The following is a 17,341-nucleotide window of genomic DNA, read 5'->3' as shown; positions in this document are numbered from 1 at the left end:
TTACTGGTCGGGACAACACTGTTTGAAATTGTCACCCTCTTCCAAGTACTGTGCATTGCACACACGCACAAACAAACACACACTTATAGCTCTTCAACTTTTACAAAGATGTGTTTTATTGAATGCCTACTATGATGCAGGCATATTCTTCATAGTTTCACACTTAATTCACTCAACAATTTCTTTAGAAAGTTATTTTTACCTCCACTTTCTAGATGAGAAACCTAAGTTTAGAATCCATAGCTAGGCAGTTGTGGGATTGAGATGCAAAACTATATCAAGCTTTTCTCCCTTGTCAGTTTCCCTATTGTTATATGGCTATTAAACTTGTGCACACAGTATTTTAAACTCTGCTACTTAAAATTAACCTTGTACAATAGAATTATCATTTTAATGGAGGCAATAGAATATTCCATTAAGCATTCTTCTGTTGTTGGACATTTAAATCATATAAATTTGTTCCAATTTTTATTGCCCTGAAGTAGATATCTTTGGGAGATAGTGAAGGACAGGGAAGCCTGGCATGCTGCAGTTCATGGGGTCACAAAGAGTTGGACACAACTTCGCAACTGAACAATTCAAATAGCCTTCCTTTTCTTTTGAAACTTTTCCATGATGTTGTAGACATTATTTCATTGCTTTATTTCTCTAAATAGCTTTATTGAAGAACAAATGAGATACAATAAACAAGATGTATTTAAAGTGTATGGTTGGACAGATTTTGACACATACATATATATATATGTGTGGATGCCGATGTGCTAAGTCACTTCAGTTGTGTCTGACTGTGTGCGGTTGCACAGTCTACCAGACAGAGGAGTCTACTAGACTCTAGACTCCTCTGTCCATGGGATTCTCCAGTCTTCCCAACCTAGGGATCGAACTCGAGTCTCTTATATCTCCCAAATTGGCAGGCTGGATATGTATATATGCGTGTATCTGTAAAACTATCACTACAATCAAACAAGTGAGCACATCCATCCCCTGCTAAACTTTCTTTGTGCCCCTTGGCAATCCTTTCCTCTGTCCTTTCCTGTCCTCCTCGGTCGCTTCCAGATAACATCTCACTCACTTTTTGGCAACATAGATTATGTTGCATGTTCCAGAATTTTCTGGTAGTGGAGTACACATGCACTATGTATCCTCTTGTTGTCAGGCTTCTTTCACTCAGCATAAATATTTTAACAATTATCCATGTTGTAGAAAGTTCTCATTTGCTTTACTCCCGCATAGTATTTCATTATAGGGATATGCTATAATTTATTTATCCATTCATATGATAATAGATGATTGTTGACAATTCTGGCTGTTACAAATAAAGCTACTATGAATATTTATGTACAAGTCTTTCAATGGAGATATGCATTTTTCTCTCTTGGATAAATACCTAGGAGTGGACTGGTTGGATCATATACATGTTTAACTTTTGAAGAAACCACCAAATTTCTTTCCAATGTTGTTGGGCTACTTTATATTTCCACCGGCAATGTATGAGAGCTCCAGTTCCTTCAACACATAGTACAGTCAGCCTCTTTAATTTTAGCTATTCTAGTAGAGAGTAGTATTATCTTATTGTGACTTTAGTTTGTAATCCCTTAATGACTAATTAATCAGTTCAGTTCAGTTCAGTCGCTCAGTCATGTCCGACTCTCCGCGACGCCATGAATCGCAGCACCCCAGCCCTGTCCATCACCAACTCCCGGAGTTCACTCAAACTCATGTCCACAGAGTCGGTGATGCCATCCAGCCATCTCATTCTCCATCGTCCCCTTCTCCTCCCGCCCCCAACCTTTCCCAGCATCAGAGTCTTTTCCAGTGAGTCAACTCGTCGCATGAGGTGGCTAAAGTATTGCAGTTTCAGCTTTAGCATCAGTCCTTCCAAAGAACACCCAGGATCGATCTCCCTTAGAATGGACTGGTTGGATCTCCTTTCGGTATGAGGGACTCTCAAGAGTCTTCTCCAACACCACAGTTCAAAAGCATCAATTCTTCGGCGATCAGCTTTCTTCACAGGAAAACATATTTTCATGTAATTTTTCATCCATGTATTCTCTTTGGTAAAGTATCTGTTCAAATATTCTACCTCTTTATTCTTATATTCTATATACTGGAGTTTTAAAAAATAGAGTTTGCACACAAGTCTTTATCAGATATATGCATAGTAAATATTTTCTCTGAGTCCATAGCCTATCATTTTTTTTAAACAATGTTTTGGGTAGGATGTATTATCCTTTTATATGCATTCTTGGATTTTAATTGGCGAAAAAGTTTTTTGGAGTTTTCCATCTATATTCATGAGGGATATCTTCTTATAATATTGTTGTATGGTTTGCTTGTCACAGTAACATTGGCCTTAGAGAAGGAATCAGAAAATACTCTTCCCTCTGCGGTTTTCTGACTTTTGTAGATTTGGAACTCTTTCTTTCTTAAATATTTGTAGAATTCAATAGTAAAGCTATCTGAGCCTGGAATTTTCTTGGTAAGAAACTACAAATTCAGCTTCCGCAATAGTTTTAGAGTTTTCTCAAGTTACCTATTTTTTCTTGATTGAGATTTGAGTTTGTCTCTTTTATGGAATTTGACCATTTAAGTTGATACCAGTTGTTCGTGACAGCCCCTCATTTTTCTTGTAGCAGCTGTAGAATACGTAGTGAGTGCTATCACCTGATGTTGCTTCTCACTCCTGATATTAGCCTTCTGTGTCCTCTTCTCATCTTTTCCTCATCAGTCTGGTTAGGGATTTACCAGCTTCATCAATATTCCCAAAAAAGCAATTTTGGGGTTCACTGATTTTCTCCTACTGATTTGTGTTTTCTATTTCACTGGCTTCTGTTCTGATATTTTTCATTTCCTTACTTTTGTCTTCTATCTTCTCAAAGTGGAAGCTGAGGCTAATACTTTCTTCCTTTCTAATATAGGCATTTAGTGCTATAAAATTCCCCATAAGTACTGCTTTAATAGTATCCTACAAACTTTGATGTGTTTCCATTTTTATTCAGTTTACCATACTTTCTAATTTCCTCTTTGATTTCTTCTTTACTTCCTGTATTAAAGTCTATAATTTAGTTTCCAAACACTTAAGGGTTTTCCAGAGATATTTCTGTTATTGATTTCTCGTTTAATTCCATTGTCGCCAGTGAACATACTTTGTATGACTTGAATTTTTTTTAATTAATTTATTTTTTATTGAAGGATAATTGCTTTACAGAATTTTGCTGTTGACTTGAATTTTTTTAAATTTACTGAGACTCATTTTATGTCCCAGAATATGGCCTGCCCTGGTATATGTTCCCTGAGGATTTGAAAAAAATGTATATTCTGCTGTTTTGGGGTGGAGTGTTCGATAAATGTCTATGAGGTTAATTTGGTTAACAGTGTCCATACTTTTACAACCTTACTGATTTCCTGCCTACTTGTTCTATCGATCCTTGAGAGAGGGGTATTAACATTACTGACTATAATTAGAGATTTTGTCTATTCCTCCTCACAGTTCTCTGTTTTTGCTTCATGTATTTTTAACTTAGTTATTAGATGCATAAATATGTCTTCTTGATTTATTGTCTCCTTCAAATGGTAAGTTTTTATCCTTGATAATATACTTTGCTCTAAAATTTACTCTGATAGCATAGCCACTCCAGCTTTCCTTCGACTAGTTTTAGGACAATGTATCTTTTTTCCATTTTTTTTCTGTAGGGTAAGTTGGGATTGATTGCCTTTGGGAAGCAAAAATACAGATGGGAATAGAAGCAAAAGGTGAACTCATATACTTCATCGCTCAGAAAAAGTATTGCAGGTTACCATAAGGCCTTTAATGGAAGTGTCAGTTGATTTTTGTTCCTTTCTGTCTTAAGATAAACTAAATTTTATTGCCTAGCAGAATATATAAGACCCATAAAAACTGCTCAAAATGAACAGTTATATGTGTAAGTTATGAGGACAGTATATTCATTTCCTGCACAATCCTGTTCTAAAGACTTATAAAATTAATTTTAAGAAAATCAAGGCATTCTGGATATTATAAGCGTCCAGACACATGCCGCCATCAATAACTGTTCTCCCATGATTAATGGGGGGAAAGAGGAGGAAGATCAATAAAGCAGCACTGTAAATTTAAAACTCTGTCAAATCAGCGTTTTCTTTCCCTTAACCTACTGTATTAACAAATAAACAAAAAACTGAGACAGACCGGGGGCAAAGACTGGAAAAAGTATCTTGGATGAATTGCATAAACATACAGCTAATACATCAACCCATTTATAGTTTTCTAAAATACATTTTTATGTGGTGATTTTTAATAGCCTTTTTTATTGAGATATGCTTCCTGTAACACACAATTCACCATTTTAAAGTGTGCACTTCAGTGGTTTTTAGCGTATTCACTGTATTGTGCAACCATCATCACCACCATCTAATTCCAGAGCACTTCCATTCCTTCAGAAAGGAACCCTGTTCCCAAAAGCAGTTAGTTCCAATTTCCCCTTCCACTGATCCTCTGCCTAAACTGGACATTTCATATAAAGGGAATCAGTCAATATGTGGCCTTTTGTGTCCATCTTCTTTTACTTAGAAAAATGTTTTTAGGTATATGGTGAACCTCATAATACTCACCATTGAAAGGTATTTTACTGGAATATAATAAACCATTTGCTCACAGTGATAATAAACATATGGAATAATTATTTGGAAGACTGTAGCTCTCTGGTGCTGATTTCTTCTCACTTTAACTTCTGAGGACTTCTGTGCTTTCTGCTGTATAATATTAGAGGAGATGACATCAAAGATCTCTCTTCCTTATTCCTGTTACTCCAGGAATCTCGAAGACATAGAGACACACACTGCTTGTCTCTTTGGAAAAAATAATTGTTACAAAATTAATTAGCTAGATTTGAAATCTTTTGCTCCTAACCTGATCTGAAGACAGGAAATTTGAAACAGCTGTTATCAATAACACCTTGACCTGATTATAAGTTCAGGAAGTTCACACCAATTTCTTAATCAGTTGTGAAATAGAACAAAAGATGGTCTGAGCTCTTTGTATCAGTGTGGCTTTCCCTCCAATTCTGAAAATGGATAATGCAATCAATGACTTCCACTGTGACTTTTCCCCTGATATATATTATTTTAAAAAAAGCTCCATGCTTAAAAACAACTATTAGAAATTTACATATAAGTACCATGCTTTTATACTTTAACTTTCTATCTCATCCACTACATATATCCAGTATCTACAACAGTATCAGGCACTTCAGTCAATATTTGTTGAATGGATGGTGGATGGATTACTGGATGGAGGGATAAATGGATGGAAGCTGTAAAATGAAAGGCTGAACTAAATAGTAAGGATGAAAAATATATGTTCAGTTTTTTTCTCCATTTCTTCTTAAATGGATAAAATAAATATAAAATGTTAAACACTAAAGGAACAGTAATTCAGAACTAGAAATAGCTTATTTTATTAATTTTTGTATAACACTAGGTACAGTACAATTAATATGCTGCTTTGTCACAGAAATTAATCAGCACTAGTATATGGTTTAAATTATACAGAACCATAGTTTAAATATGTGCATATTCTTTTTGGCTGTCTTAAAAATAAACCAAAAAAAATGTAAATAAATGTCACCTGGTTCATTTTTACCACCCCCTTGGAAGAAAATGGAATAACTGTCATATGTTTTTTGAGTTTATGTTTAGCAGATATATACTACACACATGTATGTTTTGTTAAAGACCAACAGTCACAAGATTCTGAAAAGCTACACATTATTGAGCTGGGTTAATGCCCTTGGATTACATGTGACTTTTCCTGAGTCAGTATTCAAGTCTGGAGAGAAGAGCTGGGTGGCATTCAAGTCCTTTCTGATGCTCTCTTTCTTAGCTACCAGTCAACTCCCATCTCTTCCTATTCAATCCTTCTCTCCACTCTCCCCTTATCTATAATCTCCCTTTCCCATTCTATCAATACCACTACTCCATTTCCTTCCTTCCCACTCCCACCATAACCTAAAGGAAGACAATAACCAATCAAGGTGGAGAGAACCATGACGATCGTTACTACTACTCCCCCATCAGTCAAAGCCCAGTCATGAGGAGATGAAGGTCATGCCCCCACATACTGCTTAGCACCCACACTTGCTTGAATTTTTATTCATACCTTCTTCCAATGAGTTGGATTTTACCACTTGATTAATGTTTTCATGACCAGGAATAATTTAAACGTTCTTCTAGTATTTCTTTTAGTTGCTATAAAAATCAAAGCATTCTCTCTTTGTGCTACCATTTGCAATTACATTTTAATATCACTGACCTGGCAGAAATGTATAATAAAACCTACCATGCTGACTAGGTTTACACAGTTGCCATGGTTCTGGATTTCCAGTCAATACATATCTAGAATTCCTCATTCCTTGACCATTTACTTTCCATCCTAGGATACAATCCTTCAGGTAAACAACTCCTCATTTCTTTATTCATCATCCCATCTTTCAAAATTTCAGAGGCCCATGGATCCGAAGGGACATCAACTGATACAGAGAATGGGTTTACACCTTCTGATTCAACACCAGAAACTGCTTGTGTCATATGGAAGACCTCTAAATCAGAGCAATTCAGATGCTACTTGTGATATCTAAGGTAAGGAGCCTCCTGACTCCACACTGATGTTGGAATTTTATAAGAGGTAGAATGTCTAAATCTCATTCCAATCTGTCTTTGTTAATATTTCTATTAGCCAAAATCTTGACAAAAATGTACAAATAAAACAAGCTTGTTGTGCTTTATATCCAAAAAATGAGACTGAATTTCTTCAGTCATTTTTAGTTTCTCTCAAGGTACTATTGTAATAAAGTCTGCACCAAAACTTTGATCTACTTTGTAGCCCTGTTTTGATTTTGAAGTGACTCTGGTACTCATAATAGCAAGTAACATGGGACACAACCATATTTTTCAGGGATTATGAAAAAGAGGAAAATTGTGAGTAAATGTTTCAAAAATAAATTTCTAATTTCCTGTAATTAAGCCTGGATTTCAGAAGGGAGTTCTTGTAAGGCTACAACATACTTTACTGCTACAAAAATGTTTCACTCAGCTGCCATTATAAATTAATAAGGTACCTTTTCATTAAAGGATCAGGTTAACATGGCAATTCTACACATATTAAATATTTAAGGGCTCAGAATTATATCAAAATCCTTTCTGAGAATATAGACTTTCAAGGACTCTGTTTTTAGTACTATTTTTCTTTGTTCATCTGCATAGTTCATTGGGACACTTTTGAGGAAGCCATATTTTTCTTCCATATGTTAACCATCATCCATATATGCTTTTTATTCCAAATGTCCTTGAGAAATGCTACTCAGTGCTATAAGCACGAATGAACAGAGGCTCGTGTTGCTTCAGATGTCTCCTGATTCTGTAAAGCTGGGGAAACCCACTTATTTGCTTTAGAATGGCACAACCATCTTACTGGAAAAGGAGCTCTGTCTCAAGGGAAGTGATGGGTAGACTTCTGAAGGACAGGTAGCCCCTGAAGTCTTACCTGAACTACAGCTTTGCAGATGAACTTCCATCTGCCAGATTCTTCCATCTAAAGCCTGCCTTTTTCACCACAGAGAATTCTCCTTTTTATCCACAACCTCTCAGCTTTCACATTTGAAAGGACTCCAAAGGGACAAAGCAACCCTTTGCAGTTCAACCTTGATTTAATGAACTGGCAGGGTAAGCCTCACTCAGATGGAAGTGGTGGAAGCACCTGCAATATAGATTTCAGAATGTATTCATTTGAAGTATTGGGGGAAAAAATCCAAGGACCATGAAATTACTGTTGACTGAAATACAATGTCTCCAGAATAATCAAATTTTGTACCACATAATACCTTGAGGATTTATTTCAAAATGTACTGAGATGCAAAAAATTTATCTTTTCCTCTAAGAAACATTTATTTATCAATCTTCCTGGAACTACTGTTTTTCTTTACTAGATAGAATCCTTCAAACACTTTGATAGAAGAAATGTACCACATCATTTCTATTAAGTAATATGCACAAATCCTGGAAATAAATAGATAAAAGCATCCCAAGTGTATACTTGTAGGGCCAGTTAGAGTTTCCTGGAGCACACATAATTGTGAGATTTTCCCTTCCTACAGTCCTTCACGTGCCATTTTCCTGGCCTTTGAACCAAAACACAGTCCTTGCCATGCCTTGCACGTTGCGGGGGCCCTCTCCTCCAATTGGTGAAGGTCACAGGTTCACCGCCAATCCACTCCCAGTGGCCAGCACTCACTTGGTCATTCAAACCTGACATGAACCAAAGAAGGGTGCCAAATGATTTTTATTACATTTACAACTGGATATCATATCAACCCACTGTTCTAAGCTCAGTAATCACATGCAATTGTGAGCCTACATTCTAAAGCATGGACTAGGACCTAGGAATCCTATAAGACACCCTGAGACTATGAGGCTTTGGTTTAAGGCCAGGTAGGAATCCAAATCCTAGCTTCACCACTTTCTAGGTGAACATATCTGGGCAGGTTATTTAACCTCTCTGAGTTCTCCAAGCATTGGTTTTCTCATCTCAGAAATGTATATCTAAGTAGAACTAGCTCTATGTTGAGGATTAAATAAGATAATGCACATAAAGCTCATGACATAGAAGTGTTAATAAACGGCACTTATTATTCATACTTCCTACAGACAGAGTACCAGTCACAGGGAAACAGATACACTCCTGTCTATTTATCTTCTTTGTGATTCTTGGGTATCATATTTGAAAGTAGCTTATGAAGTATTATTTTTAGTCTGGAGCCTTAAGATTTTTTTTTTAATCTGCTACAGTTCTAATAAAAAGCAGCTTTTCTCAATTTGCCTCTCTACTCCCACTGACAATTTTTTTTTTAAATTACACTTCAATGTTACAAAGCTCTTAAAAGTTTTCTTAAGGAAGCATTCCTGGGATGAATGAGAGAGTAGCATTTGATGTATATATACTGTGCTGCGTTCTGTGCTATGCTTAGTTGCTCAGTTGTGTCCAACTCTTTGCGACCCTATGGGACTGTAGCCTGCTAGGCTCCTCTGGGCATGGAATTCTCCAGGCAAGAGTACGGGAGTGGTTGCCATGCCCTCCTCCAGGGGATCGTCCCAACCCAGGGATCAAACCTGGGTCTCCTGCATTTATAGGTAAATTCTTTACCACTGGGCTATTAGGGAAGCCCCTGCATATATACTACCATGTATGAAATAGCTAGCTAGTGGGGAGCTGCTATAATACCGGGAGCTCAGACCAAAGCTCGATGATGATCTAGATGGGTAAAATGGGTGGTCCCTCAAGAGGGAGGGGATGTATACACACAGCTGATTCATGCTGTTGTACAGCAGAAACTAACACAACATTGTAAAGCAATTACACTCCAATTTAAAAATAATTAAAAAAAAATTTCCCCTTCTCACTCTCTTTTAGAACAGAGATAAAAATAATAGAATAAAAAAAAGAATCCTGTGCAATAGGATTACCTGGCAGCTCACAAACCAAATTTGACTGTGAAAATGGTTTGTTATGCAGCATGTAACCTTCTCCCCATTGCTTCTCATTTGATATTTTGGGGTAGAATAAAATGAAGTACTCTTGGCTGGGAATGACTTGTCTCCTTCTGGATTGTTTCTGTGAATTATTGATCAGGTGATGCTACGCCCCAAAACTTTGTGGGATTAGAAACTTGACATCAGTCACTGTGGACATAGAGAAAATTTATCTTCCAGCCTTCACTTAATACTCTCAGATGACTTGAGAATTACACACTGACTGAGTATCACAGAGATTTTAAGAATCGAGTGGGTTTACTATTATTTCCTTAAATACAGTATCTTGAAGAGATGGTGAGAATATTTACTTTAGTACATCCTGAGAATTCTGTTTCTAAAGTGGCTTGAAAAGATTTGTGATTACTGTTAAAATTGTAGAAAATATTAAAACTTTAGGAAAAAAGGATAAAATTAGGATTAGCTATAATTCATAACCAGAGATTAAAAATATTTCTAACTCTTTGGCTTATTTCTTTTTATGTCAATACATATTCACTTCATGGCAGATAGATGGGGAAACAGTGGAAACAGTGGCTGACTTTATTTTTCTGGGCTCCAAAATCACTGCAGATGGCAATTGCAGCCATGAAATTAAAAGACAATTACTCCTTGAAATGAATGTTATGACCAACCTAGACAGCACATTAAAAAGCAGAGACATTACTTTGCCAACCAACGTCCATCTAGTCAAGGCTATGGTTTTTCCAGTGGTCATGTATAGATGTGAGAGTTAGACTATAAAGAAACCTGAGTGCCAAAGAATTAATGCTTTTGAACTGTGGTGTTGGAGAAGACTCTTGAGAGTCCCTTGGATTGCAAGGAAATCCAACCATTCCATCCTAAAGGATATCAGTCCTGGGTGTTCATTGGAAAGACTGATGTTGAGGCTGAAACTCCAATACTTTGGCCACCTGATGCGAAGGGCTGACTCACTGGAAAAGACCCTGATGCTGGGAAAGATTGAGGGCAGGAGAAGGGGACGACAGAGGATGAGATGGTTGGATGGCATCATCAACTCCATGGACATGAGTTTGAGTGAACTCTGGGAGTTGGTAATGGACAGGGAGGCCTGGCGTGCTGCGATTCATGGGGTAGCAAAGAGTCGGACACGACTGAGCAACTGAACTGAACTGATAGGTATATATTATATGTAATATATCACTTGTATATATACTTTTTGATTCTAAATTATTTTATACTTCATATGGCTGTAGACTTTCACTTAGTACCTTGCCACAAATGCAGTGCATTACATATTTCATATATAATATACATCCATTACTGAATGAATCGATAAACATAAGGCACTGTCATGTCTTTAACATTCTTTCATATGGCTATATTATAATTTATTAAACCATTCCCTATTTACAACTATTTTAAATTGTTTGCCTTTAAAAATAACATTTATGAGTTTTAAAAGATAGACTGTCCAACCATCTAACCATTGCTTATTATTGTAAACCACAATTATTTGACCCATGGAAGGGAGACATTCTGTTCGTGGTCTTGCCTTCCTCCTCAGGGTAACACAGATACTTGCCTATCCAAAAGGGCTTTCTTCCACTGATGTCCCAAAGCCATCGCATGTGCTGCCTGGAGATGACAGTTACAAGGCTGCCCTGGTGACTAAGTGCAAACAGAAAAATCAGAGCATCAGTGACAGGGAGTTCAGCATTTCTGCTGACGTGAGATGTATAATGGAAATCAAAGCTAGTTCAAACTAGAAAACTGGTATATATGTAGAAAGAACTTTCCAAGATTTTAATACTCCATTTTTTTTTTTTATTAATGAGTATCTGTCAGGGAGGGGGTGCTTGCATCCATGCTAAGTCACAGGGTGGGGTAGATAACAGCAAAGACGTGATACTGTATTATAATATCTGGGCTTTAAAGCACAAAATTCTTTTCAGAAACTCAGCAGCTGTTTACTTATATAATTACTTAATGTCAAAAAAATGACCCCTCTCATGGGAAGTTTCTCTCTAAATTGCATAAATTCGGCAATTACCTGGCTAATTTGATTAGTAAGGTAACCCAAACTACCAGATAAAATTATTGGAAGCCAACATTTTGAGCTTGATGTGTTTAGTCAAATGCCCAAATATATGTGACTCTTTTTCACCCTATTCAGGGAAAGGAACTCAGCCTCACTGTCAAGTTTGTTATGAAGAAATTAAAGCACCTATTCTTACAAATACATGTAGACATTTTCTCCAAAATATAATTGTATTTTTTATATGTTTAAAGTTTACAGCATAGTGCCTTGACTTACATAAACTGTGAAATTTGATTACCACAGTAAATTTAGTTAGTACCCATTTCATATAGTTACCAAAAAAAGAAAAAATGTTTTTTCCTTATGATGAGAATTCTCAGAATTTACTCTTAACACCTTTCACATCTACCACACAATAATCATGTTACACATCACAGCCACGTTCTTTATCTTATAACTGGGAGTTTATATCTTTTGATTACCTTCATCCAACTCTCCCACCCCAAATTCCTCACTTCTTATAACCACAAATTTGATTCATCTGTTGATGGACACTTACATTGTTTCCATGTCTTCACTTTGTAAAAAAAAAAAAAAATGCTGTTATAAACATGGGGGTGCAGATACCTTTTCAACGTAGTATTTTCATTTCCTTTAGACATATTCCCAGAAGTGGAATTGCTGGATCATATCATAATTCTATTTTTAACTTTTGAGGGGCCTCAATACTCTTCCATGGTGGCTGTACCATTTTACAATCCTACCAACAGTGCATAAGGGTTTCCTTCTCTCCACATCCTTGCCAGCATTTGTTATATCTTGTCTTTTTAGTGACAGACACTAACAGGCATAAAAATTCTTTATGAATTATTTTTGCAGCTAGCTAAGTTATTCCTATAAGCAATATTTGATACCAATTCCCCAACAGTATTCATTTAAAAATCTTTAAAATACTCTAAGTAAAAAGCCAATAGATAATTTTTTTTTTCTTTTCTTCTTTTTCTGATACAGAAAGTTTCAACAATCAAAAAGGGGGAAAAAATCACCACAATCTTCTTGCCTAGTTAATATCTATTGATGTTTTAAAAATCAAGAAACATAATTAGTAATACATACTTGTCACAAGTTTACATTGCTGAAATGAATTTTTTTTTCGTTTTACCTACAACTATCCAAGCTATAGATTCATTTCTCTGCTTTTCCAGATCATGTATGGTGAACATAATCTAATTTATCTCTTAATGATATTTTTCCTACTAATACAGTACTTTAGTGTGGTATAATGCAGTGATGACTCCTAGGGCTTCTGAGATATGTAGGCACTTTTCTATCTCTGAATGTCCTCACGGTGCCAGATTCAGGTCGTGTGACTTGGTTCTGACATTTCTATTTACTGTCAGCTTCTTCTGACTGTTAACAACAGACATGATAGCCAGTTCTCTTCCCTCTCCCTCAGATCCAATATGGCAATTCTGATGTGCTGAGGGTTTAAAACACAGAATATGAAATGCATACTAAAAATAGCCCAAGGGAGGGTTTGAGGGGCTGTTTCAATTAATGTGATATATTAGAGTGTGGGAGACCTGGGTTCCACTTTCTGCTTGGTCCCCAATTTCCTTATGGATGTAACTTCAGCCTGAGTCTTTATCAGGAAGAAATAGATTTTATTCAAGGATATTTAACACCTCCTTCTGCTTTAAGAGCCTTGAAACTATCTTTAATATAAGACTTTGCAAAATCCATTTTAGCTGCTCAAGTATAAGTTTGCTTTCTTTATTGATGCTCTGAGAAGAGCAAGAGGAGAAAACAGCTGTGTTTAGAATAGGTAAAACGTTAGGTCACAGTTATTTACAAAAATAAATATTTAGGCATTTTCATTTTATAAAAATGTCAATCATTTCCTTTTATTCCCATATACAAATAAAAGTGAGAATATTAACCATATAGATACATATATACTATAGAGATATAAAAATAAAATATAGAAAAACATACAAATAAAAATCTTTTGGCATCTCTGAAATCTGAAGGCTTTCAAAGTGTAGAATTAAAAATATAAACCTGAATTTTTCCAGTTACAGAAATAAACATCTACTTCATTAGAACTTTTTAATTAAATATAGATATATTTTAGACCAGCTCTTTAAGGATAGGTCAGCAGGGGTTCCAGACACTCCTGTGGGAAACCAAAATGGTTTCAGAGATAATGATCTATAATAATAGAATTACCAAATGTACAGTGACTGCCTAAGGAAATGAGCAGATGAGATTATGATATGTAAATTCAAGAAATACCTAATCTCAGAGTCTGGTTCCTCTGGGCTAGAAAAATAATAAAACACCAATGGGGATGAAAGGAGATAAAGATTGAGTTGAGTTACCAATCTGATTAGGGGCAAAGGATAAAGTAAAATTTGCTGTGCTTCTTGAAACATGTGTGCTGTAAATGACCATCTGTAAAAGACCATCAGGTAGCAAGGGAGCCTGAGGAAATATAAATCAAAATTGAAAATGGTCCCTGAGATCTAAAAAACACACTGCTGCTGCTGCTGCTAAGTCACTTCAGTCGTGTCTGACTCTGTGTGACCCCATAGACGGAAGCCCACCAGGCTCCCCCGTCACTGGGATTCTCCAGGCAAGAACACTGGAGTGGCTTGCCATTTCCTTCTCCGATGTGTATTAATTCTAATTATAGACTCTAAAACCATCTCCTAAAAAGTTTTCATGAGAAAGTAAATAGCCAAGTTATAAAATATTGCAACTATTAATTTTACATCATAGAAAGAACTGATAATTCCCAGGGGAATATTCATTGTTTAAGGCAAAGAGGTTAGAGAAGAAGAGGACTAAATGAACCTGAAAAGTAATGGGTGAAGGCAAGCAGAGGCCCATAGAATGAATGAAAACATGTTGAATGACAGAGGAGGTCTTGGGGTTCAGAGAAAATACTGAGGAGGTGGCCTTGCCATTCAAATATGTTCCTTTTAAAGTGACTAATGCAAATCTTTTTGCTTGTTTTTAATCTGCTGCTAGATATTTTCTGAAATGCCTCTAACTATTTTTAACTGTTCTTGGGATAATCATTCTTCTTGTCCTTTTGAAATAAAATGCATATTGAAATATCATACAAAAGTCATCAGGTCAAATATTTATACCCATTCTTCACTTAAAATTAGAAAATTTGAAGCATTTTTATGATATTTTAAAAATCTCATAGCAAATATTTTTTCTTTACCTCTTATACACCTTGGAATACCATCAGAAATGGTATTTGATAGACACCTGAATTTCTGGGGCAATATGGTACATATATAACATACACTTCTAAATAGTTTATATTACTGATAGATACATAATGAGTCACTTTCTAAAATATGATGGAAAATCTCCAGTTGCCCCCTAAACACTTTCTCTTGTTCTGAAAATATTTTCAGTTTTACATCTAAAAAAGGTCTCAGTACAATTGTTTAAAGCAATTCCTTGAAACCAGTTTACAAAATTAATTTCACAAAGATATGAAAAAATTAATTCTTGAAACTGCTTACTACATAATGTTTGATTTGCTGTATATGCTCACCAATCCCCTTAAATTAATAGGGGAGACAGAAAATTTCCATCACTCTTATACTAGATTTTATAATAGCTTACTGCAGAACAAAATACCTATGTATGGATTATTCTGAGATTATGATCTTCCAGATTTTTGGTGTCAAAAAACATTTGTTATGAAACCATGGAAATTTAAGGTAATCTTATTGATGTCATCATTTTGCTAACCCTGCATTAGTCTCCTAATATATTTTTTATTTTATTGATCCATCTAATTGCCCAAATCTGTTATATTTCTGTACACTAACAACAAAATATCAGAAGGAGAATTTGAGGCAATAATCTCATTTACTATTGCATCAGAAAGAATAAAATACCTAGGGATATCTAATGAAGCAAAAAGCCTGTACTTAGAAAACTATAAGGTGTTGATGAAGGAAACTGAAGATGATAAACAGGTAGAAAGATATACTGTGTTCTTAGGTTGGAAGAATCAATATTGTTAAAATGACCATAGTACCCAAGACAATCTGCAGATTCAGTGCAACCTCTATCAAATTACCAGTGGCATCTTTAGTAGAACTGGAATGAAAAAATTTTAAATATATGTGGAGACACAAAAGACTCCAAGTAGCCAAAACAATCCTGAGAAAGAAGAATGGAGTTTGAGGAATGATACACCCTAACTTCAGACTATAATATAAAGTTACAGAAATCAAAGGAGTATGGTACTGGCACAAAAACAGATACATAGATCAATGCAACAGGATAGAATACCTAGAAATAAACCCACACACTTATGGTCAATTAATCTATGACAAATGAGACAAGAATATACAATGGAGAAAAGATAGTCTCTTCAATAAGTGGTACTGGGAAAACAGAAAGCTACATGTAAAAGAATGAAAATAGAACATTCTCAATATCATATACAAAAATAAACTCAAAATGGATTAAAGATCTAAATTTAAGAAGAGATACTATTAAAATCATGGAGGAAAACACAAGCAGAACACTCTTTGAAATAAATCTCAGCAATATTTTTTTTAATCTGTCTCCTAGAGTAACAGAAACAAAAGCAAAAATAAACAAATGGGACCTAGTTAATTTAAAAGCCTTTGCACACAAAGGAAACCATAAACAAAATGAAAAGACAACCTACAGAATGGGAGAAAATATTTGTGAACAATGCTACTGACTGTGGATTAATCCCCAAAATATAAAACAGCTTATATTGCTCAATATCAAAAACAAACAACCCAATCAAAAATGAGCAGAAGATCTAAATAGACATTTCTCCAAAGAAGACATACAAATAGCCAACAAGCACATGGAAAGGTGCTCAATGTTGCTATGTGAAATGTGACTCAATGAGGTATCACCTAACATGGGTTAGAATGACCAGCATCAAAAAGCTTATATTTAATAAATGCTGGAGAGGGTGGGGAGAAAAAGGAACCCCCTTATACTATTAGTGGGAATGTAAATTGGGGCAGCCACTTTGGATAACAGTACGGAGGTTTGTTAAAAATTTAAAACTAGAGTTACCATATGACCCAGCAATCCCGCTCTTGGGCATATCTGGAAAAGAAGAAAACTCTAATTTGAAAAGATGCGTATAACCCAATGTTCACAGCAGCACTATGTACAAAAACAAAGACATGGAAGCAACCTAAATGTCCATCAGCAGATTAATGGGTTAAGACACACACACGGTAGAATATTATTCAGCCATAAAGAGGCATGAAATAACGCCAATTATAGCAACATGGATGGACCTAGAGATGATCATACTAAGTGAAGTAAGTCAAGGAAAGATATATATGGAATCTAAAAAAAATACAAATGAACTTATTTATACAACAGAAACAGAGTCACAGACACAGAAAACAAACTCATGGTTATCAAAGCAGCAAAGGGAGAGGGATAAATCAGCAATTTTGGAGTACTCTGTGTGACCCCATAGACAGAAGCCCACCAGGGTCCCCCGTCCCTGGGATTCTCCAGGCAAGAACACTGGAGTGGGTTGCCATTTTCTTCTCCAATGTGTGAAAGTGAAAAGTGAAAGTGAAGTCGCTCAGTCGTGTCCGACCCTTAGCGACCCCACAGACTGCAGCCTACCAGGCTCCTCCATCCATGGGATTTTCTAGGCAAGAGTACTGGAGTGGCTTGCCATTGCCTTCTCCTGGAGTAGCATTAGGATCTATTAAA

The 17,341-nt window shown here is 35.8% G+C and overlaps 1 protein-coding gene across 5 annotated transcripts in view; it reads right to left on the bottom strand.

Annotated features, from left to right (window-relative positions):
* The window catches only part of FREM1 (FRAS1 related extracellular matrix 1), a 208,247-nt gene continuing 190,906 nt past the window's right edge, over positions 1 to 17,341 (bottom strand). For all 5 annotated transcript variants that reach the window (XM_055428202.2, XM_055428203.2, XM_088837897.1 and 2 more), the window contains 2 exons: positions 11,126 to 11,211; positions 1 to 8,298 (listed from right to left, as the gene is read on the bottom strand). In XM_055428202.2, the coding sequence (XP_055284177.2) occupies positions 8,099 to 8,298; positions 11,126 to 11,211 (286 nt within the window). In that variant the 3' untranslated portion in view covers positions 1 to 8,098. The remainder of the gene's footprint in view (positions 8,299 to 11,125; positions 11,212 to 17,341) is intronic.

This window comes from Moschus berezovskii, chromosome 7, assembly GCF_049115385.1.
Source record: "Moschus berezovskii isolate FMDL1 chromosome 7, NW_MosBer_1.0, whole genome shotgun sequence".
Lineage (NCBI taxonomy): Eukaryota > Metazoa > Chordata > Mammalia > Artiodactyla > Moschidae > Moschus > Moschus berezovskii.
This window is presented reverse-complemented; position numbering and strand designations above follow the sequence as displayed.